This window comes from Thermobia domestica, chromosome 1, assembly GCF_964235325.1.
Source record: "Thermobia domestica chromosome 1, izTheDome1.hap1.1, whole genome shotgun sequence".
Taxonomy (NCBI): Eukaryota; Metazoa; Arthropoda; class Insecta; order Zygentoma; family Lepismatidae; genus Thermobia; species Thermobia domestica.
This window is the reverse complement of record NC_137454.1, coordinates 98,996,249-99,014,673: the sequence shown is the minus strand read 5'-3', so window position 1 is coordinate 99,014,673 and position 18,425 is coordinate 98,996,249. Positions and strand designations below refer to the sequence as shown.

The 18,425-nt window shown below is 35.7% G+C and overlaps 1 protein-coding gene across 1 annotated transcript; it reads left to right on the top strand.

The window, feature by feature from the left end:
• Positions 1-489: 489 nt before the first annotated feature.
• Positions 490-9,581, top strand: LOC145687621 (uncharacterized). The gene is made up of 2 exons (XM_081761090.1): positions 490-638; positions 6,110-9,581. The coding sequence occupies exon 2, from the start codon at positions 6,370-6,372 to the stop codon at positions 9,523-9,525; it is 3,156 nt and encodes a 1,051-aa protein (XP_081617216.1). The 5' UTR covers positions 490-638; positions 6,110-6,369; the 3' UTR covers positions 9,526-9,581.
• The last annotated feature ends 8,844 nt before the right edge of the window (positions 9,582-18,425 follow it).

The following is an 18,425-nucleotide window of genomic DNA, read 5'->3' as shown; positions in this document are numbered from 1 at the left end:
TTCCTGCAACCACTTGCTGACAATACGAGCTGATACCATGGACGGAATGAAGTCTAGCGTCCCTTTCTACTCTGATGCTATATGAGACGGAAACTTACAGTAGGATCCCAATTACATACAAGGATACAAGAGCGATGTATGCTACATGTGCTTTTCCATATTAAGAAATAGAACTGCCATATGCCTAATGTTATGTTATGTAGTTCATCCAGCCAGAAATTTAAATCGCCACGTCTGAGATCTGGAATTGACGTGTTCAGGTAAACGAAAAGAACATTCTTGAGAAACTTTTGTCAACTGTCTAATTCTTAAAACTCGTTACTTCTGATTGTCCGTCTTATCAGATTAGTTTGCCACTTAATTTATCAAAATTAATTACTGTCTACAAGAAAGTTAAGAACAAAAATTTTCAATAATATTGTTGCTAAGAACATGAAAACGCAACAATTATGATACGAATTTCGTGGACAAAACTCCATAGAAGTGAGTTACTCTATGTAGTGAACACAAATCCTGCTCAAACATCGTATATCTTCCTGGTAAGGCCCCCACAGGAGGTATTTTCACTACCAAATATGAAGCCAGTTTCTATTATTATGTAATGGGCTTCGACGTAGTCTATGATATATCGTTACCTGGTAATTTTTTCTTCACTTTTGCCTTGTTTGTCTCTGTCTTTGATTTATTTATAGGGTGTCTATAGAGTCTGGAGACAATGGAGATACAGTTTCTGACTACAGATGACTCTAAGAAAACATGACCAAGTTATGGAACCTAACCATAATCCCTTATACTTGGGCATGCGTGGGAATTTTGAAATCTGAAGCATATGCTGTGCAAACCATCATTACTGGCCCAGGATAGCCACTGTAACGATTGCTTTGAACTCTCATGTGTTGAAAAGAACTCACAGATCATTGTAGAACGTAATGAGGAATTATAATCAAGACTTGTGGAGGACATATGAATCACGTTTATCATTTGGCTAATGTGTTTCGTCTTTAGTTCTCTCATCGTCTCCAGGCTATATAGCATTCTGCATATACAAAAATACATTGATAAAGTTGTGATACAATAATATGCCAATGCTATGACTTGTGGTGTAATGTTTTGGTCCATATACTCTAGATCGTTTTCAAAAAGTAAAATGTATAAAGACATTAAGTGGACTATACAGATTTAAAGAGAACGCATGGTGTGTTACGGGTGTTGGACTGTAATGATATTAGGTGTACTGCCGTATAGTGCCCATTACATTCCTGACTACTACCAATATCAATTGGATAATTCCAAGTTCAGTTTTGTGCTTTGGCTCTAAATTTTACTGATATCTTAAACTGATTTGTGCCACGTAGCATTCCCACCAGCCTACCATTTTACAGTCAAATGCAATGCAAAGGGCGTAGTTGAGCATTACCTGTTATCAGTATAAAAGGCAATGCGCGAAAGCTCTGTATTCAGTCGAAAGTGCATGCAATGAGGTGTTCGACGTAAATAGCTCCGTAGATGGTGGAACTCAGTTCTCAGTTCAGTGTGATGGGACAATAATTAACTACAATTGGCTTCAAGACAATATTTGAGTGTGTACGATCGTGAACGTGCAGTTGGAAAGCCATAAGCTGATCAAAATGTCGCTACTGTGGCGACAGCAATGGGAATGTCATCTCACGAGTGAAAAAGACCGCGGAAAGTGGAAATGCGATGCGAAAGCATGCCTGTGATTGTCGAAGAAAGCCCACAGCTCAAGACGATCGATATGTATCCATAATAGCGAAAAGGAACTGACAGTGCACTTCGCGTCAGATAACTGCAGACCTTGCAACCGCTACCGGTACACATGTATCCGCCAGAACCACTTCGCGGTGCTTAAATCAAGTTGGTTTGTATGCACAGAAGCCTGTTAAATGCATCCCACTTCAATCACGCCAACGTCGCGAACGGTTACAGTGGTGTCAGAAACATGTTGGTTGGGATCAGCAAAAGTGGTCCAGAGGTGTGTTCTCCGACGAATCCAGTTTTACTGTCACAAGTGATTCTGGCCACTAGTTACTGCGGAGGGAGCGGGGAACATGCTATGCACAACGAATGCTCATGAATGTGATCGCTATGGCCAAGGTGTGATGGTGTGGGCAGACATTACGCACAATGTCAGAACTCCGCTTTATATCTTTGAGTGGGGCAGCAGTAGTATTACAGAAAGATTCTTCTGAATCATATTCGTCGTTTTCGGGTTGCGATTGGTCCAGACTTTCTGTTTATGAACGATAATGTGTTTCCACACAGGACCGTTGAACTATCGGATACACTTGAACATGAAAATATTACACGTATGCAAGGGTCTACAAACTCTCCAGACCTTAATCCTATTGGCATGCCTAGAATGTCCTTGGCAGACGTGTTTCTCAACGAACTCTTCTCCCGAACTGTGCAAGAACTGACAAATGCCTTGCGAGAAGAGTGGGACAATATTCCCCAAGGACTAGGGCAGCATGAATAACAGATTAAGAATGTGCATTAGTGTCCGAGGAGATCACACATCTTACTGAGGTACTCATATCTTTGTCCTTCTGGCAGAAAGACCCATTTTGCGTGGCTGTTTGGACATGCCCCAAACAGCATCTTTTTCTTTTTTCGTTTTCTTCCTTTTCTTCTTTTTCCATGTTGCGCAATCTGTATCATTTTCCATTAGAATAATGGCACAATGTCTCTATTGCATATGTACTGCGTTTCACTTCTTCCCCCAATGTCTATTCTGAATTATTTCGAAAAATGACACTGCTCTTTGGCATTTGTCAAATAGTATTGATTACAATTTAAATTATAGCTAATCTAGGCTACTTTTAATGTAGTTTCAATTGTCAAATTACTTTAAGAATAGAGTCCAGGGATTAAGTTCTTATATGGTCGGCGGGAGGCGAGTTGACCCTCAATCAATGTTATCTTGATACCAGAAGGTATTTAAATCTGATATTCTATTTTAGGATTAGATTTTGATGTACTAAATATTGAATGAATATTGGCATTGAAAATATCGTCCAGCAATCTTAGGTAGTCTCTATTGAAAAATTCATCATTGACATATCTACAAAGTACCATGTGTATGTAGTTGGTTAAATTGGTGTTAATGGGAAAGCCTATACAGTGGCGGATCCAGGATATGATTAAGGGAGGGACTAAACCATAGTTTGCTATTTTATTCAGTGTAAAGCAGGATTGAAGCCCATTTTATCCAGTGTATACCTGAGCTTCAAGGTTGGAGTCTATAGCCCCTATAGTCCCTCCTTAGATCCGCCACTGAGCCTACATATACCAAGGTTTCTCAACCTGGGGGTCGCGAACGAGATATAGTAGCGGAAAAATAAATTTTCAAAGACTATTTTTAATTTCTTATTTTGATAGACATAGGCCTATTTTTATGTCTATACCTAGGCCTTATGTCAGATACAATATATCATACCGAATAAAATTTTAATTAAAGAATTGTTTAAAATATAATTGGAATAAAAGTGTAAATAAAGGAGGCTACACACTTAAAAGTTATGATCAAAGGGTTCCAGGTATGAAATAACTTGAGAAAGCCTTACCTCTACTTACTTTCGTTATATTTCTCTTCCATGTTTAGTCTATCTGTAATTAGTTATCGCTATACCAAAACTGACAAATGTGTAGGATGTTGTTTTTTCAAATTAAATCATTCGCTTAAGCTCTTCGGTACACTATAAAACAGCAATAATAAATGGCTTATGGTGGAATAATTGAGAGAGGAAAAAGTTGAAGAACCCGGGAAGACCATAAGAAAAAAAAACTAAGATTATGATAGCTATATTCAGAAAATTCACTTGGTTTGGAAATTAAGAACCTTGGCACCAGACGTGAGTACTCCACTGACGAACCAACTTGCTCCTCTGACCTTAAGGTAATTGAATTGAAACTTTACAATTGTGCACAAAATTTGCATTCGGCACAGGTGACCCGAGGTTCGATTCCCACTGAGAGTTCATGTAGATCGGATTTCATGTTAAGCTGTATTTTTATGTCTCATATAGCCTCAGTGATGAACATGGACAGTAACTTCTAAATCCAGATTTTCTTCAGAAAAGTGTCAATTGTATTCCTGGTTGTTTGAGAAAGCTAGTTAACAAAATACTCTCCTATGTTGAGAGTTAACGTATTCTTTTGTTTTCTTATCTAACAAAGGACATGTATTGTTTTTTTAATAAATAAGAATCAATATTACAGAACTTACAGGATTTTTCAAATACCTAGATACTTTTAACCTCCTCTGTAGTTCGCAGACTAAAATCTGAACACACTGAAGATTGGTGTGAGGTTAAGGAAAATTGGCGTCTGACAGTTAAAGATAACTCATGATATGTTTCAGGTGATGTTACCGAAGGTTTTGCAACAATAGGGACAGCAGGTGTGGTAAAAAAAAAAAAAAAAAAAAAAAAAAAAACTTAGGATATTGGTTAGGATATAAGTCCTAATTCTATAATTGAAATAATATGACAGCATAGTTTATCTATATATATAAAAGAGAACGCACAAAATCCTTTGTCCGCTCATCACGCTAATACGGCTGAACCGATTTCTTTCATTTTTGGGGGGTTGTTAGGATTTGGACCCTAGATGGTTTTTATCATATCACTTTAATTTTTAATTACCAGTGTCTTGAGATAATTGACCAATCAGGTGTCCATACGTACAAATCCTTTGTTATTAGTTCATCATAGGTAAAAATAAACGTATTTATATGCAACCCGCATGACCGTGTCACTCGGCGGGTTAACATAAATGACAGGCGATATAATGTTAACATTTACTGCAATTTGAAAGCGAAAAAGTAAAAATTATCTAAGTAACAAAGTTTATTGCGTTCCGGGGTGACCGCAGCGAAGCGGGGTGAACGCTGCTAGTACCTTATATTTATAAATTAAAAAATACAGTACTTGACATATTTGATACACTATTTAGAAAAAAAAAAAAAAAAAAAACAATGGCTGGAGAACAACCTTCCACTTTGTTTTGTTTACAGCATGTGCATCTATCTGCTAGTCACCACTTTTCCCCGACCATAGAGTAGTCTTATTCGTAATCTACTAAAAGCGTAGAAAGGTAGATAAGACAGACAGTTATCTTGGTCAATTACAAGTCAGTAGGCAGTAGTCTTCTTCCAAAATGAAATGTATCTAGAAAACTAGGACAGTAAAACCTGATAAGTTTGCCATCTGTCTGACTTGACCATCTTAATTTAAGCCTCTAGTCGTTAACTATGTATTACTATCTGTCCATTTTAACCTCTTAATATGACAAGCAAGTCGATAAGAGCACAGCTCTGGCTGCAACACCATTAGGGAACAGGTAGCAGATCAATCAGAATACTTGGGGAATGCTTACCTCTGAAATGCATAGTTTTTGAGGACAATACTCAGTACTTCTTCGTAGATTAAAGGAAAAATTCTCCTAATCTAGATAAAAGTCTGTAGCAAAATTAAGGGAAAAAAGAAAATTTTAGAGGTAAAATTCGACATATCCAGGGAAATAATCACCTTAAATGGTAGACTGAATTTTATGGTTCTATTTTCCTTATACCTTGTATCGAGAAGAATTGATAAGCCTCAATTCTCTTTACGTCCCTACGAAATCCTCCTTGTCTGAGATGTTGGTAAATGATCTTTCCCCGTGTCGAAGTTTTCTGCCTCTAGAAGAATGGCAGTATTGAGGGAATGGGTAGAACAGAGTGGTTAAGAGTCAGATATTTCCTTTAGTACTACATGTTTCGTATCTGTGATTTTCGCGGTCCTATTTATCCCGTGTGCAAAGAGTTAGCCAAATTAAAAGTTTGTCGGTGTTTTATTTAATTATTTATTTATTTTTTATCGAGGTCAGGTTCGTATTAAGAAATGACACTATCATTTACAAAATAGGGAAAGCATAACTGAAAAAGCAGTGAGACGATGAAGAACACGATTATCGTGGTTTCTGTTGCAAAACTTCCATGGTTAATGATCTAGTATTACTTCCTGAGCTGAGTTAATGTTAATATATCCTAGTATATCCCAAAATAAAATATATCCCAAAGCTAATATATCCTTCATCTGTTTTCCAGATTTTCTTCGATGTCGAAATGAGCATCTTGTAGACACGTTTGAATTTCTGCGCCTTTGAAAATACATCACTGTTCAGTTTATGCTGTAAAGTGTCACTATTAAATATTGGGGCTGCTGATAGGAAGAATAAACACCTTAGGTTTACAGAAGACATTTTTTTTTTCACGGAGCAGTTTCAACAAATATTGATAGCGATGGAGAAATCGTATTCAAATGTTTGAGTGATTGATATAGTAGAATCACCGAAATCGTATACCGAATGGTGAGGAGTAATGCTAACTTATTTTGGAGAACCTTCAATGGATTATTTTCTAAAGAGATGCCGTCAAAGGAAGAAAATAACTGTGATTCTATTCAAGGGGCACAAATTTTATCGAGAGTTGATAATATCGTAGGCGCGAAGGGAAGTTTTATTACTGCTAATAATCGAGGGAAAAAATGTACAGCAAATGAACGAGCTTCCATTTGTGATTCGAAACAGCTGGAAAAGAAAGGTTACGCTTCTGACATGTGTGGTGATTTCGGTGATAAGCTAAATGAATCACTGATTGATGATAGAAATGAACACTTGCAGAAAATTGACAAAAACGATTCAGTTGAAGGTGATAATCCAACATATATTGCTAGAATGCGAAATAATATAGACAGTAATGAACTAGGATCACTTACAGATACTCCACCATCACCGATAGGAACAATGAATTTGTCTGAAGACTCTAATCTCATACGTTTGAGCCTGACAGACGATGATTCAGAAAGTTATGAAGGTATTACCGAAATGGAAATGCCTGTGATAGAAGATCTCGTTAGTTTTACGGGTGAATTTTCAACTGATGAAGAATATAGAGAAATAAATGAGTTAAGAAGAGCAGTTTCAGAGGTTTCCTCGGCATATGATACCGATGGTGACTTTGCTTTTGTAAAATTGTTGCAACCACCATCTCTAGACGACTCTTTTAAGATCCATACTAGCCATGAAGGTTTAGCAGTTAGTATTGATAACGTCGAAGCAATAGAAAATACCACAGATACAACAAATGATGCAGAAGATGCCCGAATAATAACGAATAACCTTGAGCAGGATGCAGCGATTAACGTTTGGAACACTGTCACAGTAAGAGACAACGAAGAAGCAATTGATCAGCACCACAGAATACCTTCAGGCAATATAGAAGAATTATTAGTGCTGAACAAAAATGCTAAAAAAGATATCCAAAAGGCTTATGGTGGAGAACAGAATTTCCTACTGAACAATCTCGTTTCTTCGGTTATAATATTAAAACGTGCCGAGGGACAACTAAAAGAATCTTCTTTAGAAATTGTTTGTCCTCGCGATGGTCAAACACAATTTGAAAGTTTTGGGAAATTGAATCTTGGGAGCTCACAAAGTGATGGGGAAATAATTAAAGGAACTTTTGGAAGTCCTGAATCAAAGAGTCAGAAGTCGACTGTTCCCCTTTTCTTTTCGGAAAAATATACTCCGGAAGAAACACTCAAAAACATTCAAGAAAACCTGTACCAAAAAGAAACATTCAGTTCTGTTCTCAAATGGCACCTTATTGAACAAGAAATTTTGCGAAGAACTAGATGCATATTACAAGAGCTTGCCACCCTCTCTGAGAAAAAGTTGAGTTGTCCTAATGAGAATAACCAAGTTACTGGTTTAGAAGTAATTGCGTATAGTAATGAAGATTTGTTTGCTGATACAACACAAGAGCCAGAAATCAAGAATATGAAAGCTTTGCTGTTTGAATCAGCGAAGGAGGAAAATTTTCAGCCAGTGTCGTCTAGCAACAAAAGGAAATTCGAAAGAGAATCACCAAATATTTGTGAGGCATCAGTTGAACCTGAAATACCACAATCTAAAAATGTTGATTCAAGCCTTGTTGCTAATAATACAAAGAAAGTTCCGATAGTTACTTCTCAAGTCACCCCTAGAAATGAGAAATCTACTCAAGAAAAGAAGAGCCATAAACCGGAGATTGTCAATAAGACTCAACAAACTAAAAAAGAGAGTAAAGGCATTTTTAATAGGAAAAACACCGTAATATTACAGAAACCAACAACAGTAGTACATAAAAATAAAACCGAAGCAACTAAAGGTAATGTTATACGTGAAGTCGAGAATCAACATCACAAGAAAACAAATGTCATATCTAATGAAAACAAAAGTAAAATTAAAAGTAAACCAATTTCGTCTCCTAAAAAGACATCACGACCAACTGAACCTGATGTCTGTGCTTCTCATAGAAGTATGAAAACTTGTCAAGACGAAATCAAAATTCCTTCCTCTTGTCCTCCTTCCACAACAAATGAAAGTGAACATCTGTCTTCTTGTATAACAACCAAAGAAGCTGAACATCCTCCGAAGGAAAATCTGGTCGAAGCAGGTAAAGAGTGCGAATGTAAGCTGATCGAAAAATTGAAGAATCAAGAAAGCTTAATCGTTGAAATAGAGCATAATAATGAGGTATTGTATAATAAATGCACATCATTGGAAGAACAAAGGAAAGAACTTCAACTTAAACTCAATGAAATGCAAGAGAAAATAATATTTATTGAGTCAGAGAACTTAAGTAAATTAGATACGATGATTAGAACTCAATCAGAACTTAAAACAGAAATTAAAACTAGAAAGCAATTAGAACGGGAAATTGAGCAGCTGAAGCGAAAACTAAAAGGTGACGAGGAATTGCATAAACAGGCTACAAAAATGGACACCAAGGTACGTAAACAAGCTACAAAAGGGGACACCACCACACGTAAACAGGCTGCTACAAAAGTGGACATACAAAGCAAAACTGTTGACCTGAGAAGTGGTCAAGATAGTAAAGATATGAAACAAGCAACTAAACCGGAAGTTCGTAGCAAACAAACAGAAAATGACAATAAAAATTATGCTCAAGAAAAACTGTCTAAGATGAAAACAGAGATTGACCAATTAAAAGATCAAATTAGGCAATTACAAGCTGAAAAGTCATCGCTGAAAAAGCAGTGTGCTGACCTGAAAGCAGCGCTGATTACGGCGAGAAACAACGCCGAACAACTCGAAAAGACACTTTTTAGCACTCAGAAAGAATTAAAACGAATGACCTCTTTACAAGAACTCTTTCTGGCGCAACGACGAGAACAAAAAGAAAATAAATTGCTAAATAACACAAAATCTGTTCAAACTGATATGATTAGCTGCCATACTGAATTAGAATTTGATAAGAAGCTACGACGAATACACCAAAAGGAGATTATTCGTTTAAGGCAAAAGGTTAAGGCTCTCGAAGAAGCTCTAATTACAGCAAAAGTAATTCGTAAAAAAGAGGATAATCTTTACTGTTCTTGTTCGTGTAAAATTTTACCAGATAGAGCTAAAAAAGAGTACAAGTCAGGGCGGCAGTTAAGCTATAATTTATATGTCTAGATCTAGTTTTATTCTTTATTTTGTTTTATATGCAAATACAATGGTGTTTGTTTTTTTTAAAGAAAATCTCTCTTAACGAGTTCTAGATTTTTGTTAGAAAAAATAGTGTAAAATAGTATCAAATAACACCAATTCGAACAACTTCTATTAATAAAACATCATTATAATAATTTTCTGGTTGTATTTATAAAATATGGAGTGCATGTAAAAAAAACGTAATTCTTACAACTGCTGACGTTATTTCCTATGCGTTGCCTAATTGCAGTATATTCTTTAGATTTCCAAACTATGCAATGAATGAGTATGGAAAGTCTTATAGTACGTCTATGTCCCTCCATCCGTCTGTTTGTTGGTTGGTATCAGAGCAGCAACGATAAAAGATAACGAGAAATATTTTCTGATATGGATTCAGCATCTAAAAAACATATAGACACCTCCTTACTCCACTGAAATCGGAAGCGGCTGAAATCAACTGCAACTTCCATTGATTCCTGTAGAAGAAAAATATAAACTGTAAAAGAAAGCAAAACTATATGCTTTTAAATAGGAGTGATCAGAAAGTAAAATTACATACAAAGCCTGCAGTGAAAAGTATTTCATACAACTAATACAGCCAATAGATAGTGCATACATTAGGTTATTTTTCGACGTAATCTTCATATAGGTTGAGGGAGTAGTCACATCGTGGGATAGGTTTGAAGATTCCCTCGTGGTAAAAATTGTGTCCTTGCGTGTTCAGTCATGTTGTCATGAAGAGTTTCATCTCTTCGTCTATACACAATGTGACGAACGCTTTCAAACGACATTCTCAATTCTACCGTCAGATGCCGTGCTGTGGTCCTCCTGTTGTCCGGAATCAGTTTCTCCACGCGAGCTGTGTTCAAATCTGTTTCTGCCGTGCTGGGTCGGTCACTGCGCTCCTCGTCGGTGTCTTTTCTCTAAGAGCTGCAAACTTTCGATACCATTCTGTGACATGCTGATGAGGCATTACAGTCTCTTAGTAAACTTCTACCAGCTGCCGATGAATACTAGCCGCGGTTACATGTTTCGTCCACAGAAATCGAATAATTGAGCGGACTTTTTCGCGAGACCAGTTTTCCAAACTAGTCGCCATTTGTGTTTATCTATTATGCTAAAATGTTTGGTGTATGCTATAATAAAGACTAGTTCTATGTGATAGAAAAAGTTTAGTTAAAATTTTTGATCAGGAAAGAAATGTTCTTTTATTTTACGATTAAACTATTGATTGCTACCTTAGCACAAGACTTTGACAAGATGTTGAGCGGATAGGTGTCATGAAAGTGGTGTTTCGTCTCGGAAATTGTATCTGTCTCATATCGTATCTTGAATTAACCTCCTGCGTTCCAGGTGTCATTTTCCTATGTGCGTGCTGTAATACCAGTTTCATTTACTGTTAGAAGACTGTCTAGAGCATTATACACAGCATAGTTATTGTGAGCATGTGAGGAGAGCATTCATATTACTGATAAAAAGAATAATTTGCACTGTGGAACATTTCGACTGAAACAGGGAAATTCTTATGTTCTGAAGGAATTTTATGTTGTTTCAGGTTAGCAACACTGACCGGAGATCAAAGACAAAGGTTTTCCTTTTCCGATCTCGAAGTTGTTTATTATTTATCGTCAAATCAAACACATGTGTGTCGTAATTGAATGCTCCCTTAGGCCTGCCATCTACTGAGACAAAAGATTTTTATATTTTCTGTCAGTAAGGTGCTGTCACCTAGGGAGAAATAGTAGAACTAACTTAAGTCTTGCATCCACTAAAAAATTTCATCATCTCCAGAGTTAATACGTCCCTTAATAAGAGATACGTTTTCATGACATCCATATAGATGTTACTGGTACGCAAAGGGTTAAGTTCAACCTGATTCCACCTTAAACTGTACATGTACGTCAACATATAGCCTTGGTGCTGGAAAGAGGTGCTAAACTTGAACAAACTCTCATGGCACTCTTTTGTAGACGAGATCGCCTTCAGAAGAAAGTTTTGTCTTATAGGCAACTCTATTTTCATTAATCATCCGTTTTCTTTAGCCTAAAGGAGCATACAAAAAAAATAATATAACTTTCATCCCAAATTTTATGTAAAATAGACCAAAAATATGTCAGAGTCAGTTATTTTTTATATATGTGTGCGTGTGTGTGTATGAAGACGAAACGAAATAGAAAGATGAGATCTTAGAAGATAGCTTAAAGAAGTATGAAAACCTTCAAGAATAATAATAATAATAAAAAGAGAGACAGAGAGAGAACGAATATATGAACTTGAATGCCCTTCTCTGTTTCCTTATTGCTACTGTACAATTGCTTTTTACTGCTCACCTTGGAAGGAACTAAAAATTCCATCTTCTCCCCTTCCATCACATTTTTATACAACACATTTTGTGGTTTTCATTTTTATGACTACATTTCTTGACGGTTTCACGGTTTCTTCCATCTTTGTTGCCCGGCTGAAGTGTCAGAAACATAAAAAACGCAAGTTGTTAGATGACATATTTACGAACCTGTTACTATCCATCCCATAAAATGTATACTGTGCTTTATATATATATATATATATATATATATATATATATATATATATATATATATATATATATATATATATATATATATATATATATATATATATATGATGGTGGTGTATATATGTATACGTTTGGTATATGACAACCTGCGATGTTCCGCATGGTAGCTCCAACACCTTTCAGAATGATGACACTTTTTCTATAAACTATGTTTCACAGTGTGAACAATGTGCACTTGAGCCATATCATGTTACCACTATACTGAATTTATTTATTTATTTATTTTTCTTAGACAAAATAAAGTTATAAACGGGAAAAAACTAAAATATACTTCTAAATGAAATATTTTGTGGGATTTTTTTTTTTTTTTTTTTTACATTTTTAAATGCTTTTATCAGGGACGTATGCAGAGAGTGGGTTCTAGGAATTCGCAACAATGCCCCGAAATCCCAACTTTTCTGTAAATTTAGTCTAATTTTAGGGGTTGATATTACAAATTTTAATATAATTAATCCTCATATTACAGGCCATTTTGTGAACAGACTTTCGGGGAGATGGCTGAAACTCAGCTCAAAGGTAGAAGAGGCTATATAGATTCTATATTCCAAAACTAAATTGTTTTAAAATGGATAGAACATAGTCAAAAAGCACGAGACATTAACATTAATGTCAATGGAAAATAAAAAAAACTGAAGTCGTTCATATATATATATATATCAAAAACTATAAGGAAAGACTAATTGAGAGCTTATTGCAAAAACATAATGGAAAGCTTAAAAACGATGTATAACACGTAAGGTAAATATGCATGAAACATTGTCAAAAGTCAAATTGTTTGAGTAAAATCTATAATAATGATAAAGGATATGCATCTTCTGCGAATTACCTAGGGCGTATCCACTCGAGGTTACATGCTTGAAATATCTCACATCTCGATTTGGAATCTCCAGACTCGATTTAGCACGCAAAGTAACTTTCGACCTGATCATATGTCACAGTCTGGTCCTTATGACAAACCGGATAGGCCTTTTACATCCTCCCAAATCTTTGAACCCTTCACGAAATAAATTCCTGCGTACGTGCCTGGTTTTTATCTATACCAAATATGTATAGGTAACATTAACTGAGAGATTTTTAAAATTAAAGTTTAATGGTTAATGATAGTGTTAGGTTATTATATCTTATTAATCATAGTGTAAACTAAGAATGGCGAAAGTGCAAAACTTTGTATCTCCATTGTTTTAATGGAATTTTAGATTCTGGTTGAATTTAATTCCCCACAAACTGAATCTACGTGTGTGCAAAAGCTCCTAAACGAAAACCCAATAGAAAACGCGAAAAAGCTAATTTTAAAACCTCATATCTTATATAAGATAATGTAAAAACAGAACGGTTTTTTTGCCCTCCTGAAAAGTTTGGTTTCGATGAGTTACTAGGTTTTGCACTTTCGCCGTCGAAGGATTGATGGAGTATATTTTAGTACTGTGCCATCTTAACATACAGTAGGACGTCAAAAATCCGAAGCGTCAAAAATCCAAACGTAGTCCTTAGAAGCTTTTTACATTTTGTCTTAGCGTTAGCGATAAACAAAGAATAGCGTTGTCCTTCGGCTTTGTGTGAAGTCTGTGTTTTTAGAAAAGCTCATTCATATGTAACTGTTTGTCATACATATTTTTATTTTCCCTTAGGCCTATATAAGTTAAATTTTAAGTGTGAGTTACAAGAAAACTATAATTTAGTGTACGAGCAGGTTCTTCAGGAAAATTAAATGTAAGTAGCCTCACGTACGGTATTGTAATTACTGTAAGTACTGCATAACCACTATATCAATAAAAGAGCATACCGTACATTATATTTAAGCCTAAATGGCATTTTCTTGGTCATTTTCGAAAATTCGAACTACCTCTGGTTCCAATTAGTTCGGATTTTCGACTTCCAACTGTAGCTATATCTTTTTTAATAGCTGGTTATTAATGGATATGAATATCTTTTATTAGCATAAAAAATCGATTTTCTCAAAAAAAATGGATTTACCTTCAGCATGTCTATTTGTTCAAAACAATTAGATTTATGGATTAATACATGTAAGATTGGCCAATTAGGCTACTACTTTTTAAAATTGACTTCAACTAGCTCTATGGCTTCAGAAATCAGAAAGTTGAATGATTACTTCCGTGAAGATTCACATACACATCAAAAATTAGTGCTGACGATACCAGACAGAAGAAAAATTTATTACTTTTAGCAGAAATTCTCTAATAGCAGCCTCTTTCTTACAAGGCTGTCTATATTCTTTATTATAAATTAACGAGAAATGTTACAGTTTCGGAAGTATATCACTTCCTTCTTCAGACTACTATTCCAACTGAAATCATAGATAACGTAACATAATTTGTTATCTATGATTTCAGTTGGAATAGTAGTCTGAAGAAGGAAGTGATATACTTCTGAAACTGTAACATTTCTCGTTAATTTATAATAAAGAATATAGACAGTCTTGTAAGAAAGTTATGTTTAATTTGTGTTTAAGATGGACACAAGGCCTTTTTATAAAAATATCTATAATAGCAGCCTCGTCAAAGAAATCAATTAAGATTGATCTCATTTTCATTATGAGATAGACAGTACTTTCTTTCTATACAGTATCGTCAGCACTAATATAGAACTTTTTTTTTTTTTTTTTGGCATAGATACTTTCCAAAATTAGTGCTTCGTTAATGAAAAGGAGTGGGACTGACTTAAGATGTGAATGTGAAATACTCTCTTTCTGATAAAAGCACTAATTTTTTTTTTTTTTTTTTTTTTTTTTTTTTTTTTTTGTATGCAGTATCGTCACCACTAATTTTAGGCGTATGTGTTATAATTAGTGTTCATGTGCATGGCGCTATCTTCAGGAAGGTTGATTAATTGCTACAGATACAAAACAAGACATCCAGTCTTCCAGAAATTAATTTCTGCAGAAGTGCCAACGAGGAAGTGGGAAGAGTTGCGGTGCAAAGTGTTTCACTGAAATGTTAGAGGGTTGCGAGAATATTAGTTTTTTTTCTTTCTTTTTTTTAAGTCTCGCAGTTAGCCCTGTAGTCTAAAAAGCACACAGATGGTTAATGAAAGTAAATAATCATGAGACAATTGGTGGAATGAAAATGATGTATGAGAAAGGGTGGAAGGATGGGAAACCTCGAAAAAAAGTCCACAGACACGTTGTTGTCCATTACAAACTCTAATAAGCTGGGATCGAACCAAGAGCACTTCACAACAGAGGTGAGCGTTCTACCACTCAGCACTGTGGCACCCCAAGAGATTAATTTATACATTTTAACTAGGTAGAGGCTAAAGGAGTTATATATCGTAGTCTGAGATTTCACACCGCGTATCTCCAATGTTGACGAATTTGAGTTTTTGATACTATTAGAATCATTATAGGATGATGCACAATCTGGGTAAGTGGTATCAAGATCACCTATATCAAGATAAATGGCTCTATTATTCCCTGAAAGTAATACCGCGTATAATGAGGCTGAAGCTAGTTTTTAAACAGTTCTTTTGTCTCATGTAAAATTGGTGAAATGTCACTTACGCGATATTAAATCTGTTAACCACAGAGAAAATTTAAGGGTAGATATTACTTTAATGGAGAAGATGTCAGTAGAATTGATGAGAGGCTCGGTTATGGGCCTTGTGGTGTGAATTCCTAACATTTGAATAATATCTTCATTTAACCACCTCATCAATTGCCTCTCTATACAGGGTTCACGTGGAAATACCTCTGGCCTTATCCTAAATGAAACCCGAGCCACGTATCTAAAATTGTACGTATAGAAGTGATAACATTCTGGTTATAAGAATCCACTCAGCACTATTAATTAAACATAGAGCCTACATAATTTTAAAAACAAATAAGAGATCCACGTGCACACCACGTAAAGGAGTTGGATGATATTTGGTGAATTATTATTCATATTTGGTTTCAGTAGAGAGAATAGAGTGGAGATGGAATATATTCTTGGGACACTTAATTGATTGCAGAAAAACCTTCTTGCTATCTATTGCCGATTTCACTCTATAGCGATCAACGTTAAACCCGGGAAGTGGTTGATTTCTGCCACTTCCAATTTGAGCAGAGAGGGCCGCAGTGGCTCAGTGGTAGAGTGTTAACCTCTGGTGCTTGGGGTCCCGGGTTCGATCCCAGCCCCCCCCCCCAAGCGAACTTTGTGGTGGACAAACACCGTGTGCGTGGATTTTCTCGGGGTTCTCCCGTTTCCACCCACTTTCTTCATTCCACCATTTCATTCATTACTCATCCTCACCGTCTCCTTTAGCCTAACCGGCATAATCGTGGGACATCAAACTCAAAGATTTCATTTCATTTCAATTTGAACAGAGAATTAAGAGAGGAGATAGATAATACGTACTACTAGAACGCTTAATCGATTCAAAACGAAAAAAGACACGTCTCGTTATCTCTTATCGGATTTTTTTTTTTTTTTTTTTTTTTTTTTTTTTTTTTTTTGCTATATGTAGCTGGAAGTTATAGTGAATTTCTGTCACTTTCGGTTTTAGAAGAGAGTTAAAGATGAAGATGCAATATATTCAGAATCGGATTTATATTTAATGAAGCCCTAAGCTATTGAAAGTAATGGGGGCCCCTTATATGTCCAGCTGTCCAGTGTCAATGACAAATTATCTGCATGCATCCTGCATGTTGCCAGTCCATAGAGAACGTAAGCAGCCTTGACAACAGACTAGCAAGAAGGGCCCCATTACTTACGTCATAGGAGCCTGCACAACACAGAATATTGTTGATGTATGTAAGTTTTATAACTTGTCTTTTTTTATCCTTGGAAATCTACATCCATTTTTTTCTGTAATTTTTTGGATCCCCAAGACAGTGGGACCCTAAGCTATAGCTTATATAGCTTATACGTAAATCCGGCACTGAATAAATTCTTGCGACTCTTAATCGATTGCTGGAAACCGTTTCTCGCTATCTATTATCGTTTTTGCTCTGTAGTGATCAACATGAAAACCAAAACTAATTCATTTCTACCTACATTTGGTTTGAATGTCACTTTCATGAATAAATTATGTTTCTAGTTTTTGATTTTCTACGACTTAGCCAAAATACATGATTCACCAAGTAGTTCTTTAGATTATTTTGTCTCCTGTGTAGTTAAACAACAATATAACATCTTTATATTACTACTACTACTACTACTACTACTACTACTACTACTACTACTACTACTACTAATAATAATAATAATAATAATAATAATAATAATAATAATAATAATAATAATAATAATAATAATAAGGAGACTATACGATAAAGGAGACGATGAGCTATTGATTATAGTGGAATCCGAACCACTCCAGTTGTTCAATTGTACCCCCACCGGAAATCGAACTCGGGATTACCCGAACTGAAATCAAGCTAGACCAAATGCTGGTCCTCACATTGTGTTGATTTAAATCATTGAGTCAGTGTTGCCAGATCCGAAAATCAAAAAGTATCGTGTCTGTGCTCTAGAAGGAGTGGATTTGAACTATTTGAGCCCAAATATATAGAAATGAAAAGATGCATGACTTCAGGGACGCGCAGGAGGTGGATCCTGCCAGTTCAAACTCCCCTCCTTGAAATCCCGACTTTTCTGTAAAGTTCACCTAATTTTGGGGGCGATTTTACAAATTTTAATACAATTTGTCTTCATATTGAATTTGGACTACCTGAAAAGTTTTGGACCCCCGCTCCCGAAATAAATTTCTGCTTACGTCTTTGCATCTCCCCCCCCCCCTACATTTTTGAGCTGGCTACCGGCCTGCCCAGTGCCGTAGCTCCCACCACAAGGTTCAGGAAGTTCGTGTTATAAAGTGTCAATTAAACACTGAGCTGTGAAACGGTAATAAGGTATTTGATAACTACAATAGGTCCCATAGTTTTGGAGCTATGAACCTTTAAATTCCTTTTTTTATATTTTCATATTTTCGGAGCCTATAACTCCGAAAGGAAGCATTTGTGTACCCAGGTGGGTCTATACTTTTTGTGTTATCTTCACCTCCTAACTGTTGTCGGTGTTGTTTTGAAACACCCTGTATATGTAAGTGTATTCGAATGTCTTCTATGTGTACAACTCTGTGTTCAGTTTCTAATTTTGTGTCGCATGTGAAACGTGAGTGTTTTATGTGCATTGTTTCTTTGTGTGACTAAGTGTTTGTTACGAAACTTGAAGTTTCATATCTAAATGTGAATCTATTTTTTATTAGTATAATTCTTTTATGTATAAATTTGTACAATTTGTGTATTCCTCCTTGAAACTGTATGCTGGATGCCTAAAAATTATGTGTTATT

Bases quoted from the DNA above. Each gene is read 5' to 3' on its own strand.
- LOC145687621 (XM_081761090.1), top strand. From the start codon at position 6,370: ATGGTGAGGAGTAATGCTAACTTATTTTGGAGAACCTTCAATGGATTA.